At 43.4% G+C, this 20,498-nt stretch overlaps 1 protein-coding gene across 4 annotated transcripts in view; it reads right to left on the bottom strand.

Moving 5' to 3' along the window:
• The window catches only part of trio (trio Rho guanine nucleotide exchange factor), a 121,431-nt gene that overhangs the window by 5,944 nt on the left and 94,989 nt on the right, over nucleotides 1-20,498 (bottom strand). For all 4 annotated transcript variants that reach the window (XM_022807906.2, XM_022807911.2, XM_022807907.2 and 1 more), the window contains exons 23-28: nucleotides 8,947-9,151; nucleotides 5,803-5,976; nucleotides 3,627-3,985; nucleotides 1,633-1,783; nucleotides 600-1,070; nucleotides 131-279 (exon numbers count right to left, since the gene is read on the bottom strand). In XM_022807906.2, the coding sequence (XP_022663641.1) occupies nucleotides 131-279; nucleotides 600-1,070; nucleotides 1,633-1,783; nucleotides 3,627-3,985; nucleotides 5,803-5,976; nucleotides 8,947-9,151 (1,509 nt within the window). The remainder of the gene's footprint in view (nucleotides 1-130; nucleotides 280-599; nucleotides 1,071-1,632; nucleotides 1,784-3,626; nucleotides 3,986-5,802; nucleotides 5,977-8,946; nucleotides 9,152-20,498) is intronic.

The raw sequence follows: 20,498 nt of genomic DNA, 5'->3' as shown, positions 1-20,498 counted from the left end.
TTTCGGTTATAATTAGCTGTTTTATGGTCGTGCGCTCAAACCACAGACGCGTTTACGAGAGGACACGCGAAATGGAGTCGCTTACTAGGAGGAAAACAGCTTATTTCCCTCTAACTGCCAAAATACGTACACATCTTTAGTGAGCTCCTTTTGGTAAGCAATAGGCGACTGAATTGCACGGAGAAAATCCTGTTGTGTATCCAATAGGGCTCGAATGTTCGAGACCCACTCCTGGCGATGTTCAGAAGATTGTGCTTGAAGAACTAATGTAAGGCCCTCCTGTAAAAAAGCATGATCGAGCAAGAACAGAGCGTCAGCTGAATTTAGCTAAAAAGTTGCGGAACTGCTATATACTACTGTTTGTCGTAGATTTAAATGCCTTATATACATCACAAAGACGTTCTATGCGTGTGTTTCGGGCTGCAGGTCAGTATGGAAAAGTATCAAGCGACATGGCAGAGCCAAACACGTATTTCTAAGTAAACTTTAGTCGACTAGAAACTATAGCACATTATGCAAGCTATAATCGTTAGATGGACGTGTATAGCGTGCTGATATAACACCAGCAGATCACGGTTTACTAGTACAAACACACGAACCTGTAATGGGTTTTTCGACGTGAGGCAGAACTTGAGTGGGTCTGTTTGATCTTCGTGTAACGACATCTTGTTCACCTGCAGACTATTTTTGTAGATGAACGAGGGCGTGGAGAATTGGCTTTTAGCGCCTACCATCTCACTGAGGATAATCATTTGTTCGAAGAGGAACACTTGCCGCTCTTTCAGTTTGGTCGTGGTAGCCATGATTTGGGCGAAATTAGATGAGGCTGATGCCGACGTTGCATCACTCACAGCTAACTGTCCCTGCAGGAGAAGTTTGCCCTGCGCAGTAACTTTGCCTTCGAAACCCTGCAGTCTTCCCACGCACATCATATCGTTGGCTGATTTCGGTACGACATGCATCACGTGTACCGCTTTTTTCAAGTCCTCGGCCTCTTTGGTCAGTTTCGCCCGTTCCGTGTATTTCAAGATGTCTTTCAGCAGTAACTGATATTTCATGATTCTTTGAATCTATCAGTCGGTCGGCCCGATAAGAGCCCAGAAAACAATAGGTATGAAAAAAATTACGGTTAGTACAAATTAAGCATTGCAAGTGGAAACAATAATATATTCAGAGGCTGGGGATGTTGCTATATGTGGAAAATCAACAACTAGCTAGTTATGTACTTCATGTAAAACTAGTCATAAGCCAGCTTAATGTGGGACTAATAATGATATATCAGTGAATATTAGCTCTAGAGATATATACTAGATGTCCATCAGTATAATTTTGTGCTACGGGTAGTATTTGGAATACAAATAAAAGGGGACTCGTTGTTACTGTTGTTCCAGGGGTCTTGTAAGAACTTTCGGACTTTTTTTTTTGGAGGTTAAGGGCAACGCAATGCAATGCATTATGCATTGCATTGCATTGCATCCGGTACTGCGTTGTCCGGTACCGTGGGACTCTTAGCCACTAAACCCTGGACCCCTTTATCAGCTTGGGCCATGGTTCGGTATATGTTTGATATTACTTGGAAACCATGACTTGCAGGACTTTCGGACTAGTTCTAAGTAACCTGACCCAACTTACGGGCTTAATAAGTAGATCAGGTAACTGGAGCTTGTGGCCCAGATGTTGGCGCAGTTCCTCGAAGAACGTGTCGATGTATTCGGACACAATGAATTCGCTTTTTGGTTTGTTCTGGCAGTACACCACGTACATATGAAGCCTCCGTTCGTATCTACAATTAAAAAAAACCTATCTTCACTAATGTATCAATGTAATTCATGTCATAATAATTATTATTTTTTATATATTGGTCATATATTATTATGAGAGCGGGTCCACTGTCGTCATTTTGAAGTGCACAGCGAGTACCCTTTCACATGATCTCGTAGTTAATTTTGTACAGCCGCTGTGAGCGATATAATCACAGCAGAAACTACGCAAGTCCAGATAATTTCGAACGCGAAACATCAACGAACGTTATATCATATTTGTTAAGTAAGCTCGATCGGGTAAGGAAAATATGCACCAAGATCAGATTCAGGCTCAGGTTTTTCACGCTAACAATTAAACATACCCCAAGTATATGTGCAGCATAAAGGGTAATGTAAAGGTAGATGACTTAGAGTTTCGCAGTTCATCTAATGAGGGCCAAGCATTTATGCAACACGGCACCTTCTTTTAACGACAATAACTGAACGTCTGATTCAAAGAAGGCCTACGTATTTTATTCATTCTATACCGTATAAAAATGAGTATTAAGAACGGACATATTAAGTAACTGCAATTAATTGTTGCCATGATTTACTATTCAACCTCCAAAGCCTTGTCACAAACATGTTCATGTAACTTTTGTAGATTTTACATTTTCTAAAATTTAAAACTCATCCTTTTACTGTGGATGCAGTTTTTTGTTCGTGTAGTTCTACTGTTGCACTCTATTTAGAGACCTTTGATTTGATTGACTTCTATTGCTCCGCAAGTATCAGTGTAAACAATTTTGATAAGGACGTCGTTTACTGCAAAACTACAGCACAAGCTACAACAGTAGCAATAATGGTACAAGCGTACGACAAGTCAGCTGCACGGCGTATGCTGGTATTTATGCCAAATACAGAACTATCGACCTATCCGCTAATGTAGCTGATACTGCAGCGATTGGCGCAGCGTAGCATCATCGATTTGTCGTTCTATCTAGGTACGTTGGTTATCTGTGACTGGTTTTCATGTGTGAAGTGCGATGTGGACGATTCGTAACGTGATTCATTGTAGAAATAACGGTAGTACTATGATAAGGGAGTAATTATTCTTAATCAGCTCAGGAGATGGGCGAGCGACCCGCCGTTTAGCGGCCGTCGTGTATCGTTGTTGCTATAGTTGCGCCAGTTGATGACGCTTGGCCTTCTCCAGCAGTAGCAGCAACAAAAACAACCTAGCCAAATAGCGCACGGAAGTGTTATCACGATCTGATAAGTGCGGGCGCCTGTTTGCTCGTCAGCTCGCCAAACGTACATTGAGCATCATCACCATCAGCAGCCTCATTAGCAGCAGGCCTTTGCCCAAACGCATATACAGTAAAAACATCGGCGTGGTCATAGTCTTTACGCCTATTTACCGCCGGACCCTACTCTTCCCGCTTCCAGAGACCGATCGGCTCGAACAGTGATGTCTGCAGTAGCCACCGTAAACTTTCAGCTGCGACAGTTCGTGGAAGAGCTCTAGTGGGTGCAATATTATCGACGCGGTTAATTTTTTACTAGCTTTCCGAAGCACTGGAACTCATTCGACAAAGCTGTTCGGTGCTTCACTATCAGCGAAAAAAGCTTTACTTAAACGCAACGGAAGCCCGACTGCTTCTACCCAGTAAATGGATGAATTTGGCAAACGGCAGCTTGAATAGTGCCAATAGCCTGCTAGTCGGCTACATAGTTGAACGGGTATGCTTCGTTCATGATAACTGAACCTTGGGATGACAGTTAGGGAGCGCTTAGACGGCCATTATGAGCTATGGATAACGTAGCGAATTGAACTACTGCAATTGTGATAGTTCATGTCATTTTTAGCCCAGTGAAGCTTACCTTTTAAATAGAAGGCCGAGTCGCTCAGGCTCTTCGAGGCACTTCTCGAGTTCGGCTAGGAACAGGTCCCGATGCCACTCATAGATCGCCTCAATGTTCCCGAATACGATTTTGTCTTTTCCTTCTTTCAAATCCTCTGGCACCGGTATTGACTCTGCTCGGATAGCCGCCATATAACCCTCAACGACGAGGCCTAGGTCCCTCACGTAGTCCTTTTCCGTCTCGACAAGCTCCCTTAACACGAATTGTCTCTTCTCTAAATGTGCCTTAATTTCATTTTGCTCTTCGGCTGGTAGCTCTTCAATCTTGACAATATGCTCGAGTTCAGTTGCCAGTGCCGCAGTTGACTTATCGCAGTCCTGTGGTCGTGTCAAACAAAATAAGGAAAAAAAATGAGCCTTAAGCATGTGTTAATATAACACATTAAGTGACATATTTTTAGAAAGGTCGGCTCTTATTATACTACGAGTGATTCAACACCACTCACGTGATCTACGACCACGTAAGAGTCTTAATTTATTTGTCTAAATAACTATCGTAACTCATATTTCTTTGCTGAAGGCTTATTATATAGCTCAGTACGGTGGAATAAGAAGTTAGAAAATTATAACACGTGGTGTCCTTTTTGATAATTTGTTCCCTAATATTCACACATTCGAGCTAATTAACGTGACAAAGCTATTACCCAAAATAGTATAGGTTTAACTTCCTGTGCGCTACCTTAATCCTATTTGTTGAGATAAACGAATACGATGTAAATATAGATGCAAAAGCAGGACTTTTTTTTTCGAACCTTTGTCACAGGTATAATTATTTTGTTTTCAATCCAAATATACATTAGCATTACCTATGCTCTTCTGCCTTTTGGATAGTAATAAATAAATATAGAATATATATATATAAATATAGAATAAGAGTCTGGAATATGAGAGTCGATGAAATAGCAAAAGACAATTTCGACATCATCTGAGCAATTTTTCTATGAGGGGGCTGTTGAGGCTTCGAGAAAAAAGGCAGTCAGTGAAAGCGATGGCTGGCAAATATGGTGGACTATACTTCCAGCGTTTTTGGCGATGTTATACGGCCGCGTTGCCATGTGACAGGAATCGTTCAGTTCTGGGTTGCTTAAAAGCAAGGTTTTTTTGTCGCCTTCGCCAACTGCTTGTAGTACGATTAACCCGTAATCAAGAAAGCAGAACTTACGAGGCTGAACGGGCATCATTAGGTTTTGAAACTGTACATTTTTAACGTGGTCATCGGTCTAGTTGCGGCCGTTTGTAGATTTAACCATCTGCGATTATCATATCTATTTCATATCACAGGAGAAACAGGCGTCCCTACGTCTTGGTTTTAGATTCATGCTGAAATTAAGCGACACACCTTCGTCTAATTTATAGAAACGAACAAATATGGTATATGCATTAAACACGAGTGCTGATACCTATGCGCTTCTATATAGCTTCTCCCACAACACAAAACACTTCGTTATTCCTCTTTGGAGCGACTCTTCCACGAGACTGAATTTTCAAAGTCAAAAATTTCCGTCGTGGAATTTTTGAAGTTGACGACTTCCTGCATTTTTACCAGTTAAACTTTTACCAAAGACAACGAGAAACTTCAACGGCGAGCCGCATCTGCCACTGTACTTTCCATATAGAATTCATGTTCATAAGCCATTCGAATTTTCCGACTTTCAGTGCCTGACTGCAACAAGTCACGATGTCCGAGTGAACAGCCCCAGATTTCAAAAAGAAATACACGTGAACCCCAAATATAGGAAGAGCGCATCGCGAAACAGCTTTTTTTATTTCTTTCTTCAGCTATCTTTATTTATGCAGGTGGTGCACTATGTGTCGTTGGCGGAACTTAAAACAACCACTTCTGGCACCTTTCGGCCAGAGACTCGACTGTGTAAACCACAGCCAAATGCCGCGGAAGGTTAAGCCGCTAGAAAATTGCATGGTCTCGATTAATATTGGTCACGCTACGATTTAAGGCGTGTCCTGGCGGAAAGACTCTACAATGATAACATCAAGACTTGGGAAGAATAAGAATTTATGCTGGAAATGTAAAAGAAAGGAATTCCAGAACTCGACCCTCACTTCGTACTCCGTGGTTGTCAAAACATTGTTTATTAGCTATATATGCTGCAGTACACGTTATTAGGAGAACTCACTTCAGCGTTGTTCGATACCGCAGCGGCCGCAGCCATGATTGAAGCGGCGGGCGTGTCAAGTTGCTTGAACTGGTGCTCCTGGATTGGCATCGGTGGCGGGAGCTGTGGGAGCTCCGAGCCGAGGGCTGTGTCCTCTTCTTCAGCATGACTTGCTTCATCCTTTGTGCTCAACACCTAACAAGTAAACAGACCAAAAAAACAATGAGCAATTCAATCCTTCCTTTCGGCCTCAGGCTGGCTCGACATTGACCAGCGTTCGACGAACTTACGTCGACAGAATCGTATGTCGATAAAAAACGTGCTCTTTGTCAGACAAAAATCATCAGCAACAATGCGTACGTGAAAACAGAAACAGCGACAGAAGAAACATTCGCATTTAATATACAGTCATCTAATGACCATTAAGCTAGCCCGATAAATAAATCTACTATAGGTATTAATTGCGCTGCCCAATCCTAAACACCATCTAGAACCCCCTAACCCATTGTGATGCAGCAATACCTTCACAAATTTCCCCAACGGTGGATTAGCATAATTAGTACTCACGCAACCTAACAACGACTCGTACATTTCCATCATTGCCATAACAAACAATTTCAATCCCTAATTCCCTCATCCTAACATCCCGATTGATACGTAAACCATCATTAAAACGAGTCAGAGATCACATTAATGGCGCATTGTCGACTCGCCGGGGTAAACTGGTGTAAACTCTACTGTCACTCTAAGGCCAGACTCATATTTTCATTGTATTCCCAAGAAGCAGTCGACCAACGAAAATCGATCAACCTGTCACATCAAGCCATGGCAATCGCAGGCCCTACTAGCGGCTGTCAACTGTGCTGTTAACTGAGTTCACAGAGCGGCCAAGGGCCAACGTTGTACCCATCGTAAAACGCTCTCTTTTTCTCTGTGCCTTTTGAATTTGACCGCTATTTTCTGTATCTATAAATACATTCATACGTTTATATGTAACGGACCCAGCATTGCTGGGGAGGCCACGCTCGATAGGACACAGTAGGGGTGGCTATATGTACTTGTTGGCCGTGTGTTACGGGCGACCGCGCTAGTTTCGAGCATTACGAGCAAACAGGTAGACGATATGTGCTATTGGTAATGCGGTGCAGTGCGGTACGCTAACGTTGCTGCAACGCTGATGTTGGCTGCCGCCCGACACCGACTACGTACTCTATATAATAATCATGGGGAGATGGTAATAAGGTAACCCGTAAGGCAACTGTCACTAACCGGTCGCGTTCAACCAGCTTTTGCTACTGACGCTTCTATAGAGTAGACACTGCACAAGTTTTCTTTGTGTTTCATATTCACTAAATCATTCGATTCCACATATCTATTTGCTATCCTACTGACTGATATGCAGACGCATATACTCTCGGCCGCGTGCAAAGCGTATAGATACATATGGAACGCATCAATTCGATCTAACGTACGGCCAGCGACAAAAGAAGCGACGTCGACTACGATACTAGTCGGCCCAGAATAATTGGCGTCATCGACACGGATATTGCTATCGAGACAGCCATCTTCAGCAGCGTCATCGCCGCATACAGTATTGCAGCTGCGGGATTACGAGCAAGAGCTCGCCCCTTATGGGCTCGCTACGGTAAAGATAAGCACAGAAACACAACACTGCACATATACAGAGACTCGATACATAGGGAGGAGGTGGTAGTTATGTTATAGCGAATATCGGTTACTGGCAGGAGTGGCTGGCGCAATGAGTGTCAGTGACGACACGTAGCGGTCGCTAGAAAACAGTATTATAAATAATATCTTAGTACCGATGGGCACAAATAGGGAACCGGGATATGAGGTATTTACTTATCTCCGCCGCGAAGTGCTATAGATCTCAGCATTCTATAGGTGTATGTCTGTCATGTCGGATGCTATTCTCTATCGAACCTGCATATATATATATATATATATATATATATATATATATATATACGTACAGCTTCGATAGGGAGTACAACGGATAAATTAAGGCTTTTTAAAGCTTCGGGCTGTATATTGTTTGTAGAGCGAGAGTTTGATTCCAGCGCCGTGCAGAATAGGGTGTTTTCGTTTTTCAAATCATTTTTTCGGACGAGTATAAATCATTTCATCAGGCAAATTTGTGGCTCATAAAAATTCATATACTAATCTTGACTGATGTTATTATTTGTCGCTTTGTGTACGCCGTAATCTGCGGTCATGACTTTCCCTATCTGAGTCATGTGCCGGGCGGGGCACGCTGACCTAACCGACCGACCGACCGACTATTCGAGCTATTTATTAGCAGAGCAAATTCACATATCGTGAGCGCCGACTCGATGAACACTACACGTCAAACTTGAGTCTCTTGTATAATAATCGTACACGATCTTCAATGCCGATGTTCTATATGACTATATGCCTTCCTTTTACTACCGATGCTATGGCCACTATAATGAATAGTTTTCTTATTCATTACTTCCTGTGCTTATGTATACCCTACTTATAGTTAAATATACTTTGGCTCAGTTCGATGATGTTGTTTTCCCACTACCGGCATCATCAGTACGGCCATCGCCATATGTGAGACTTGTGTCAGTTCTTGAGAATTTCACGCCAGGAGTCTTCAGAGCTTTATTGGCGTCAAGTTCTCCAGCTCTTTTCGTGGTTAACCTAGTCGATTTCGACGAGCTGCACGACTAGTCCAACCCATTAGGCTATTGTGAGTCATGTATCGCCCCGTTTCTTACGGCCCCTCCGTGGCCGTCAATGTCTCTATATGCAACAGTCGTCAGCAGGCCAGACCCGGTTGCCATATAAACAATATTTTACATTCATCAGTCACTGACTGGACCATCTCGTGGACCTTTCCACAAAAATCTAAAGAACGCCGAATGGTAACAACAAATAATTGATTACAACAGCGAAACGCTTATGATGCCACATTTACATCAGTACAAAGCAAATTTTCTCGTATGACTTACGTGTATCATACAAGGAGAGGCTGGGGATAGCGCTAGTTGCCAACAAATAACACAGCATCTAATCAACATATGAGCAGATTATAAAAAATCTTCAGCTACTTTTAAAAGAAAATAAAGACTAAATAAAAATAATAACCACGTCTTTTTCTTTATGTCATTGACTTGCCTTGTTTGTTGACTGCTGCGGTGGCTTTGAGATGGCGTTGTTGTGTTGGGCCAATTGACCTTGCACCACGATCCCCTTATTCTGGCCCGATGGAGGCCGGGCTTGGCCCGTTCCGAGGCTGCCCTTCTCGCTCTTATCTGCGCCCTCCAGGCCTTTGTCGATGCGGCCATGGCTCAGCTTCCGAACCGGGTTCGTGAGCCACTTCCTGTAGAGACGGAATGATCAAATATGAAGATGACGAGGCGTGCGCGAAGACCGGCCAAGAAGACGACGATTACGACAACGCCAATTACCGGAAAACAAAAAAAGGGGAGGAAAGTGGAAAACAAACGTACGATGAAAGTCGATGAAAGTCAATGCAGAAGCAAGGCTGAAACATGTTGTCATGGAAAGTCTGTGGAGGTTGGTCAGGTAGACTCCTGCATGTTTCGTTCCACGCTGAGTCACTAGGTGATGTTGGGTTGACTAGATGGCTAGACTCGTTTGTTCGTTTACCAGGCCTACGTCGCACGTGGGACAGCAGTAATTAAGCGATAATACGCATTCTGCTGTTCGCGTATATTAGGCAAGGTGCCTATTGCAGCAGTATATGCTCGATAGAAACGCATGACGGAGATATTGACTACGTATCTTTATCTACATGAACATTTGGGTGAACCAGACGTCAACTTTAAATTGTTAACCTTTTGGCGCATACATGCCTAAACAGTGTATAGTTATCTAAAGTAAGTAAGACGACTTAATTATACTAGAGTGGGCATATGTGGTAAATTTAGTAACGGGTTTCTGCAAATGGAATAATATAGCGAGTAAATAAAACATTAATTAAAATATTTATGTACCTACTTTTTTGAATTATCATGATATTAACTCGCTGTGCCTTCTCAGAGCGCCCACCAGCTGCCAATAGTAAAACGGTTACGATACTGTTTTGTTGATTTGTACTAATCGACAAAGTTACCTAAAATAGTTATTCTCGTGCCCGTCGAACTTGGAACAGTTTACCTTGGAATAATAAATACCTGCTGTATTACTAGAAACAGTTATTCCTGTTAAGAAATTACCTCTATTGGTCTTCTATTCACTATGCAGCAGCCATACGAGCAAAAGATAAACAATACTTGTTTTTTTTTTCCTTATTTTCGTAGAAGCTAGTGCTACGTATAAGGTGAAATGTTTATTTCCTATCTATTTATATTAATCGATAGAGGGTCTGCAGTAGTTGGTAGGATGGTTTGGTATGGTTGGTAGGAGCGCAACGGCAGGTAGGCTGAATCTCTATAGCAGACACGATGGGTCGTGAATGTGCGTTTTCATTTGATCACGATAATACTCGAAGGGCGCCATGCTGAACTATTATGGACGATGGTAGCAATAGTATCACTATTGGAAATATTCTATCTAAGTCGGTTTGGTATCGGAAAAGTGCTGAAGTTACCCTTCTATCCTTTTCCCTATTACATTCAACTCTATATCGTTCTGTTGATTTATAACTGGTAAAACATCTATGTAAGTCTTTTGGATTGCTATGAAGAGGTGTAGTTTTGTCGTCTGACATGACCCTTATAATAGTATAGATCTATCTTGTTTACCTGTAGAGTGCTATGAAGCTTTTGGCGTTAGTAAAGCATATTCTAGCAAACGCCAACCATATTTGCGGTATTGCCAGCTAAACTAAAATGACGGCTAGTTCTTAGCTCGTAGGCAGCTGGAGAGCATTGTAACAATAGAAATATATATGGTGCTACAACGAGTTTCATTTATTTTAGCGTCGTTGTTAATGCCTTTGACGAAATGAGCTGTTCTCGCAGCCAATGTTCGCAATGAAATTTCTCCATCTGTTTATTTGCCATACGGGTGTTAGGCGTCGTGTTTGGGTGTCTCTGACAAAACCTGTGCTTCCCTATCGCGCTTACGAGCTCTGTTGTCTGGTTTTACATACATTGATACCTCGTTATTCAAGCTGAGTATTCAGCTGTTCAACATTTAAAGGGCGAAATAATAGTTAGTCATGAGTAACGGAACCAACTTGTCACTCGCATCACAATCGATCTCAGTAGCACGAGAGTATAATGGTGAAGTCTTTGGCATTCTTTCGATGACTCAATGGTCATGTCGATGGCCGATTTTCTGCATAGCTGAGCTCGCCGGGGATGTGGTCTACCCCTTTATATATGTATATATATAGACAGAGAGAGAGAGAGAGAGAGAGAGAGCCACATTCACATGCTTATCGATGCATATATTCATTACTTGTCCGTAGCTTCTACTATTTGTAGGCAAACAGTGATGCAAGTAAGAGTGGTCAGGAAAACACCAATCATCCCGTTCTGGCATCTCTATCAGCTCCGCTTATTTATCAATGACAGACACCAACCACTTTGTAACAACGGACGAAAGGCCTGTGTTAGAAAGAATCGGCGGCAAAACACTTCGTTCAGACAGCCGTCGCCGCATATAGAATGAGGAAGAGATCATAGGTCTACTAGTAACTAGCAGGAAGACAACAGCGAAGGACAAATGGCAACAATTGGACATACTCTACGATAAGTGCCTCCCCCCCATGGCAAATGGGAGATGGCAAATAGTCGGCTTCAAAAACTGCTCGCACCGTCCAATGCACAAACAGTCAAAGCACGCATACAAAAAACAGGGAATTGAAATATTGTTGTCAACCCTTCCTTTTTTTTCTATTAATTTACTCTCTTATTATTATATGTTGCTATTGGTTATTTTGTTGACCATTTTTGCTCATCGTTATGTGTTAAGACTTTTTCGGAATATCAGAATTATATCAAAAATAAACATTATTGTTATTTGAACCACTTTGGCCATGCTGAATTTCCTGCTAAGTTCACAGAATCGCAAAAATCGTACAATATTGCCTTCGCGACAATCACAAGCAAATGGAGAACTTCCTTTTTTTGTTCGATTAGCACGAAAATAAATTGACAACAAAACACCGAAGGCTTTGTGGACTACAATACAGTAGGCCATAAGAGCAGACCAAAGAAAGGATACAGGAAGAACGCGTACACTATCTACAGTAGTTGCCAAATTATTTGTTTGCATCCGACTGTCGGATGGAGAGCGGAGAATGATAACCAAGCCTTCGAAGGGAATAATAACCAAGCGGATGGGTAAACCCAGTACGAGATTGCAGCGGATAGACAGAGGGCAGAAGCCAATAGGCCAAGGCACGCGATCTGCCAGCATTGTGAAACGGCCCGCCCATGTAGAATGAGCATAGGCTCTACACACACGGATACAGATAGACAAATACGCGAACCAGCCGAACAGGATCAAGGGTGCATCCGTATGGTAGCCGAGTCAAGATAGCCGCCTGCAGTAGCACTGGCTTTAAGCGCCACCCGCTAATAGTAAGAATATGCGGTAAGAGAGACTCGGCGGTTACCGTTCTCTCAGGACGAATTCCTAATCCTCGACTATAAGGAGAATGCCACTCAGTTAACTCCTGGCTATCAAGAAGCACATCATCGCGAGACACGCAAACGGCAAAGCGTCTGGCTACCTGCAGCAGCTGCCTACATATACAATAGGCAATTGTGGATCAATCTAGTGTCCTCTATGCGGATGGCTTACTAATAGCTTAGTCTTACGAGCTGGCCATTGCGGTTTGCTTCACAAACAACGAAACGACAAACAATTCCATATATACCATGTATATGGTTCGACCCTTTGACATTTCTATGGGCCGGGAAGGCAACGTTCTTTTCTGTTGTAATGCATGTCCTTGTGACTCTTGGGTTTCTGCTGAAAGACTGCACCTAGCACTGTTTTTCCTAATCGATGCTTCTGAAAGTTCATCAATGAAATACTTACGTTACATGCTAGTACTTACATTGCAATGAAAGCCGTGAAATTCAACCACAAGGTGTACACGTACCTGCGATTAGTAGGTACAAAATGCAGCCACTCAATGAGTGTTATCGCAGTGTCATCGCTAATTTAGACAATGCGCACACAGAAACGCATCTATCTGTTATCTGTTTCCTCTAGTTAAAAGAGCCAAAATAGTAAGCGGACTGCCCTTGTCATGGGCAACAGAGACAGGGGTTTGGCAGTAAGCGGGGCATCACTAAATGCTGCTGTAATTTTTTATCGCATTCGCATCGTTTCTTTGCCCTAAGCCCTTTCTGTTTCACCCTTTTAACACCTATTTTTGAAAACAGCGTAGGATAACAGGCTTATACTACAGAGTCTCATAGAGCTAGGCCAAAAGAGAACAATGACAATAGCAAACAACGGGGAAAGCCCACTGAGACCAGCTCCTTCAGAGGGTGTCCCATAAAACTCCAAACAGTTCGTGTCTCGAAACCGCGATAACTGCCCTTGTCAATAGAGCATAGCAATAAAATCGAAGAAACTACAAAGGCCATCGCACTTAATAGTTAATGCTCGTCTTTCCTGGTTATCATCTTTTGAGCACTCCTTTCGCGGCTGGTCATTGCTACCCGAAATCTATTCTTCCCCACGGGGGTGAATTTGACCAGGCCTGACTAGTCCGTAAGCAGCCACTCAACCGGACGGTGTCACACAGAACACGGACAGCACAGGTGTAAGATAGTACGCGACTTGAAATAGACCTATATAGCCAAACATACAAATTCGATCAGCCTAACATACTTGCTATTCTCGCTACTACCACCTGCACCAGGTTTATCATGAGAAACGAATTATGTACAAAAGTGAAAGCGTCCTCTGCTTCAAGCAAAGTCGCCAGGGAACACAAGAGCAGAAACATTCTTCGGTGTTCTATAGTAGACCGGGACACCGGCGTTCGAAACAAATGGTAACCATGAAGCCAGATAGTGTTATCCTGCGCTCCTCAGTCGCTTAATTTGCATGATTTGCAAACTTACGCCAATCCTTTTGCTATTTCGGCCCGAGCCTTTCCGGGATCCCTGGTTTTGTACTAACAATTTTGTTCGCCGGCGCGCTGCCAAGGCCTCTCCTTTCAAGGTGACAGGGATGTTTTCTGTTAGCGCTCCGTTTCTCTAAAACGGAGAAATGCTTCTAAACAACTACAACCATAGCTTGACCGATACTATGATCGAAACCAACAATGCGTTGCATTTCAGTTACGCAACGGATGGGTAGGTCACGTTCTGCCGGGTGAGTCTCACCGAGGTTGTCCATATATCCATATACATAGTGAAGGCGTCTATACACGGCTATCACAAGATTATCTTGCATTCATTCCCTGAGCTTCTAGCGAAGTTATTTTGATACGACTCGAAATAGCAGTACGCGAGGCTATACTTAGCACAAATAAGAGAACGACGGAGCTAAGGAAGATAATGGAAATGAAAAAGTAAACGAAAGATAGACACTCAGCTACGCAGTACGTCTATGTAGTGTGCTGCGTAAGCATATACATATTGTTGCTCACGCTGCACTGTACTCCTTCTGAAGCTCAAGTCCGTTCTGTCAAACCGCTGTCGAGGCAATGACCCGCTTTACCCTCACTCAGACGCGGCTAGCTAACACAAATGCAGATTAAATCTAAAAAAGTTAGTACGCCATAAACTACCTGAGAGATCAATGATGACTTAATTTATGATGTGTGTTAAGACTACAAATTTCTCGTCGTGGAATTCATTTTTACTACTTTTCCTATACTCTCTAGTTACATTTCTTAACTAATCATATCTATAAGACATGTTTTATTAATTTTATAATTATTATAATAATGAAGATTAATAATTGCGTCAGTACCGAAATCTGATCGTTCCCGACAAATCAGTACGAGGTTTAACTGTTTCAGCAATAATTCCTAACAGATGTGTCAGTTTTCATACTCGCACAAAATCAGCACATAGTGCTAACATGGTGGACCATTCGACATATATATTTGGTCCCGATCCGATCTGACATCGCTGAAATCACTGGCTGCACGTTTGAGCTTCGCTATTGAAAGCCATTAGATAGCGTCATTTACTTAAGCTCAGCATCAGCAATACGTCTGTATACATACTGAACATACGCACATACGTATAGAACTTATGCAAACACACGACTACACACGAGTACACAACAATTGTTAACTTGATCATTCTCAGATCGGATGTCGCTGGTGATGACGACTGTGCGTTGTTGTGATGTCTCACCTGAAGCTCTTCCAGCGACCCATACTGTGACATTGGGGCCGCCAAGCAGACACACCCATTCAGTTAATTGGCTAGCTGACAAACGTTTTTCTGCTGACAAAAAAACGCACACAGCTGCTTAGCGATGGAATGGAGCACACTCCCTCAGCATTTAATGCTTGATGATTAGTGACGCTAATAGAAACACGTGATTCACACAGATCGACGAGTAAACAGATGCACACATACACGTGCTTGCTTGTGAGCAGCAAGCGCTGAAAACGAGTCACGCCAATCCTATGCCCCACTACGTCCGTGTTCAGCGAAGCACAAAAAATTTATCCCTTACCGTCTCGCGTGAGATAGATAAATCCTCGGTTCCTTTATTTCTTCACACACTATAGAGTTTTTAAAGTGTCTATGGCTGCCTGTTTGTCTGTGCATCCCGCCTTTCCTCATTCGTTCGTTCCCTTACAAATCATACCATAGCAACTAAAGTGAAAAATCACGCGTCACCCCACCACCCAAAAGTCCAGACCATGGAAGCGCCAAAGATTTTGAATATAGTTCTAGGCGAATGTCGGTGCTGCGCATGTACATTTCGGCAATAACAGTGTAACACCACGTAAATACGATAACAAATGCACATGCATGTATGTATGCAGAGCAGTCCGTTGACAATGATGATGCCGTTGGAAGGCAACTTGAATAGATTCTTCGCCGTCGTCTTTGTGATCAACACGTACACTTTTTTTTTTGACTCACGCTCGTCTGATGTCATGGTCTAGCCAGGATATGGTTTAGTTCAATTACCGTTTTTCTAACACTATTTGCATGGTTTCGAGCATCGGATTTAAGCAATGTTTCCCTGAATTTTTCATGCTCGCATCGTTTGAAAAATCGCTTCTTTCGTCTTCATCCATTCGACGATGCCACTGTCGTTACCAACCACATCAGAAGGGTCACGACCATCTTCACTGTCAATCGATGTAGCAACCACTATCATAACAATATTGAAATGTACGCGCGTGCGATTCGGATACAACAGGGCGAAACTCAATCGATAGACCCCCGCGAGAAGCTTTAAATAAGCGAGTCGCTGACATCGATGACAGTCACCCACTCTTAATTCCGTGCTGAGTAAAACTGAGCTAGGAAGGCAAGAGTCCTTGGTATCTCACGTACCGAGTCGCCACGCTACACTGTTGCTGCGTCTGTCGCACACGAATAGTAATCATAACAACGATACATTCAGCGTGACGCTGATGTACTGGACGGCAATAACGTTGTTTTTACCATGTAGTGGTAGCGACCGTGTCGAATGGTCGCGCCCATCGCTAAAACGTAGCTATAATTCGCCAGCGACCGTGGGAGACAACACCTCGATCGCTACGGCAAAAAATGAAAAGAACTTGTGTATGCTTGCCAGTGCGGGCCGGCCAAGCTCGCCACGACGGATGTAACGAATAATATCGGCGGCTACCGCGAGGATCACCGTAGGGGCTGTTTAGAGGGGAGGTAAGGCAGTACCTATGTGAGTGCGAGCGTGCTCGTGTATCACTCTATATACGACTCCTGAAGGTGAGAGGCCGGGGCCAAACGCGGTGGAAAAGGCGTTCTGCTCTACTCCCTTAATTGTTTTCACACTTCGAGCCGCGGCGGGTAAAACGACAAGCGACCGGTGGCAGTAGACGGCAACGAGCCGCAACCCGTATGACCGCCATTTATGACCGAATGAGGGACGGCAGAATTGAGCACGGACATCGAAGTGGACAACTTCATGCGACCGTCCGTGCTAGTCGACCAAACATAGGACAATCTCTGGCGTTGGCGGAATTTGATAACAATTGAAGGATGTCAGCTGAATTGGCAAAGTAAGCAACCAGCAGAAATGATACGAAGTACTGGAGGAATTCGCTTATCGAAGCCTGTTACACCTGTACTTGTAGTAATAATGATAGGGCCTACTAGCTCACAACAAGAGAAAATGGTTGGTGGCCATTGCCTGGAATACCACTTCTCCACAACGAATAACGAGTTGGAGCGCCTTTGATAAAATTAACTTCGATAAACACGCACAAACTAACGCACAGGTCGGCAAGATACGATGACTTATATCTATCTACTTCACTCACAGCATATCGTGTTACGTAGCCCTAGGCGAAATATAGGCTCTGTTAATTTTTTTTTCTTCTTAACTAAGCCAGCTATAAATTAGGCAGAGTTTGTCTACTGTTGCGAAACGGCGAAAGTATCTAACAAACATTATGGACTGCACACAAACGCTGTAGAGTTTCAACAAACTATGCACGACTGAACGACACGTTATGATCTATAAGACTCGCTGCAACCTCACGTAAAATGAACCTGCCTCTTCCGAAAGTGAACGTCTCATTATCGCAACGACTCCTTGATCAATCAAGTGCTCATGATTGACTGACATATCACCTAAGAAAAACAAATAACAGCGCATTGAATGTGTCGAGCTTGTTTTTTTGATTTCGTTAGCTACAGCAGTTCGTGGTCACGTATCATTAAATCAATGTCAATGTTTCTATTCTTTCGATTAAACCTCGACTGATTTCAGGACAGGGGCACGACTGAGAAATTATATCATGCAAACCGCTGCACAATCAGTGGCAATATCACTAATTAACCCTATAGATTTAGTGCATTCTTTGGCAGCTTATTCAATGCTAGACGAAAAACTTAATTCGATAAAACTGGATAATAAACTTCATGGATAGGTTTCGTTGATGTGGTCGTGTTACCTAGGAGATAGGGAGGTCGATAAGTTTTCATGCGCCACTTTTGTTGTGCTTATGTTTGTTTTTCCTTCTGTCATTAGCCTGCTCTGGTTAATGGTCGCTGCTGCTGTTGCAGCTTGGCCTATTTGCCGCAGCTTGGCAGGCTAGTTGTCCTGATTTATCGTCCGCAGTTGTTGCTACCGCTCCGTCAAGTCGGGAGCTAACCGTGAGCGTGGTGCCGGTGCGTGAGGGCGAATTCATGAACGTGAACACGAGTGTGGCAAACGAGCCGATAACCACTGAGCCCCACCCTATCACCCCACTCTGTCCTAGGCGCTGCCATTGTTCGTCCTGGCGCCGCTACCGCTGCTTTTAGCGAGAAGGATTTCTGCGCGCGTTGCCGCCGCTGCAGCTACCGCGTCTGTTGTCGTTATCATTACAAAGGCAGTAATAGCAATAAAAACCGTCTCTTGGCAGCGGCCCGCCATACCCGTCAACCGTCGCTATCACTGAACTCTTTCTGCCCTAAAGCGGCCGCCGCGTCGAAAGACGGGTGAGAGAAAAAAGGGAACAGACGAAGAAACGGGGGAGAATAAGGACCAGAACTGCCCACTAACGGCTGCTAGCGGTGACTAGTAGAAGTACATGACTACCTGGCTGGAAACAGCGCATAGAGACAGGCGTCGTTGGCTGTGGACACGAGTTGCGCAACGAAACTAGCGGAGCAACCTGTCAACAGCTTTAATGCTGCAGCCTTCGCTATCCAGTAAGGATAACCGATAGCAGCGATGGCGTCTAACTGCTGTACATAGCCACCTTATCGCAAAACGGGAAGGGGGCTGACAGCATGTCGTCTGAAAGAAAACCAGCTTGGAGCAGTTTTTGGGGATTCTAAGAGGTTATAGCCGAACTATCGCGTTTTCTTTTTACGGAAAATCTCTGCTGAACCCAAAGGTGTTGCAAACGAACTATTAAGGAAACTTCAGACATTTGCTACATTTGAAGGACATGAGTATTCGACTGCGTCAAAATAGTCAAACGGTTTTGCTATTGAGGATGAACGCTGATTAAACCAGCTCGGACGGATGAGTTGGGGCTACACGACTTTGTACGAAAATATCCAGTTATAAGGATACGCGATTACCAGCGTGCAATTTGTTCGATTATCATAGGCAGGCAGCCTTATTCGGAATAAACATTCCTTACAAGGTCTTTACTGTGCAGAAAATAAATTCCTAATAATCACATTGGTATAAATTTTTATTACTTGTGACGCTATTCGTGGCCTTGGTTTACTGGAGGCACCACACATCTGTTGCAACTCAACTCGATATTTTATTATAAAATTTCCCCAAAGATCGCAGTGGTCCCAAACGTGAAAACCGCTGGAATCAGAGCTTTACGTAAAAAGTAGCGATCACAATCGACTGGAACGGTACCAAGCTCATCATCGTTACGGGCTTCTCATTTCAGTCGCAAAGAATTAGCAATACCTACATCTAGACCTAGACCTACTAGAACATCTATTCATTATTCTTGTAATTCATTATAGTTGTTGGAAACTGTACCCAGAAAATATATATCCATACATCATTGAACCAACATACATCAAATAGTTAACTAAGGATTTTTTCCTGCTAATACATTGAAATAATTTGTCATTTACACATAATACAATAATAGCTTTGTTCTCGTTCCTTTAGAAGCCTTTTGTCTAGCTGGTAGTAGAAGATTTGCAGGCATTTTGTTGCTAGTTTCACTGAATGCTCGGAATAGAAACAACCGATATAATTAGAGCCGTTGGTTTCTTCAGCTTTCTAACAGGCATAGGTCGACTGCACGGGCAGTGCGACTTCGCCAACGATTAGTGCGCTTGAACGGCGGCTGCGAACGGGCTATCGACACGCTCAGCTTGCAAAGGCTGATGCTGACGCGGGCATCAATGACTCTCGGTCCGCTACCGCCAATGCTAGCCACACTTACTCATTATAGCCCCCCTTAGTAAAGCTCACGCCGAAACGAGCAGACGTATGTGCAATACATGCCAATATATTTATCGTATATTATACAAAATACAGAACAATCAACTGATCAGAGTAGCCAACTAACAGTTTGATTTTTGAATCCGAAATTGACCACTATGAATTGCTTCGACAAGTAATCTGCGTTCGGACAACAGTAAAACGCGCATTATCTCATAACTAGAAGTAGCAAGCTATACCGGAATTTCGCGGTAAGGTGTTTTCAACAGAGGCGTGTTCAAATTCCAGAAGTGTCCCAATGAATCGCATTTGTTTCCACTAATACTTCGCACCTTGTATATATATTTCTTGTCTTGAGCATGCCAACAAAAAGGCAACTGTGAGCATGGACGCTATAGTACAGACGGAGTAAGCCCTGAGCGTTCTTTCGTTAAATGCATATTGCTACTCAGTCCGGTAGCAGGCATAACCAAAAGCTCTGTTGATGGCTTGCAGGAAGGAGTCCGTCTGGATTTCCAGTCCTGACATAGTCTTGGCGGCCCGGCACCTGCCAACTCACCAGCAAACGTCTATTAGGCGAAGGAAACATAGGAACGTCCGTTCCCATGTTTACTTGATTCTCTTTATCATAATAAAATGTTACGTTGTCTGAACTAAGCCATTTGACTCGGTACTGTGATGGCATCGAGCCAGAGCTGTCGTGTGCGCATCAC

This window comes from Varroa destructor, unplaced genomic scaffold, assembly GCF_002443255.2.
Source record: "Varroa destructor unplaced genomic scaffold, Vdes_3.0 BEIS01000005.1, whole genome shotgun sequence".
NCBI classification, from domain to species: Eukaryota; Metazoa; Arthropoda; class Arachnida; order Mesostigmata; family Varroidae; genus Varroa; species Varroa destructor.
The sequence above is the reverse complement of the archived record's forward strand: the minus strand, read 5'-3'. Positions and strand labels throughout refer to the sequence as shown.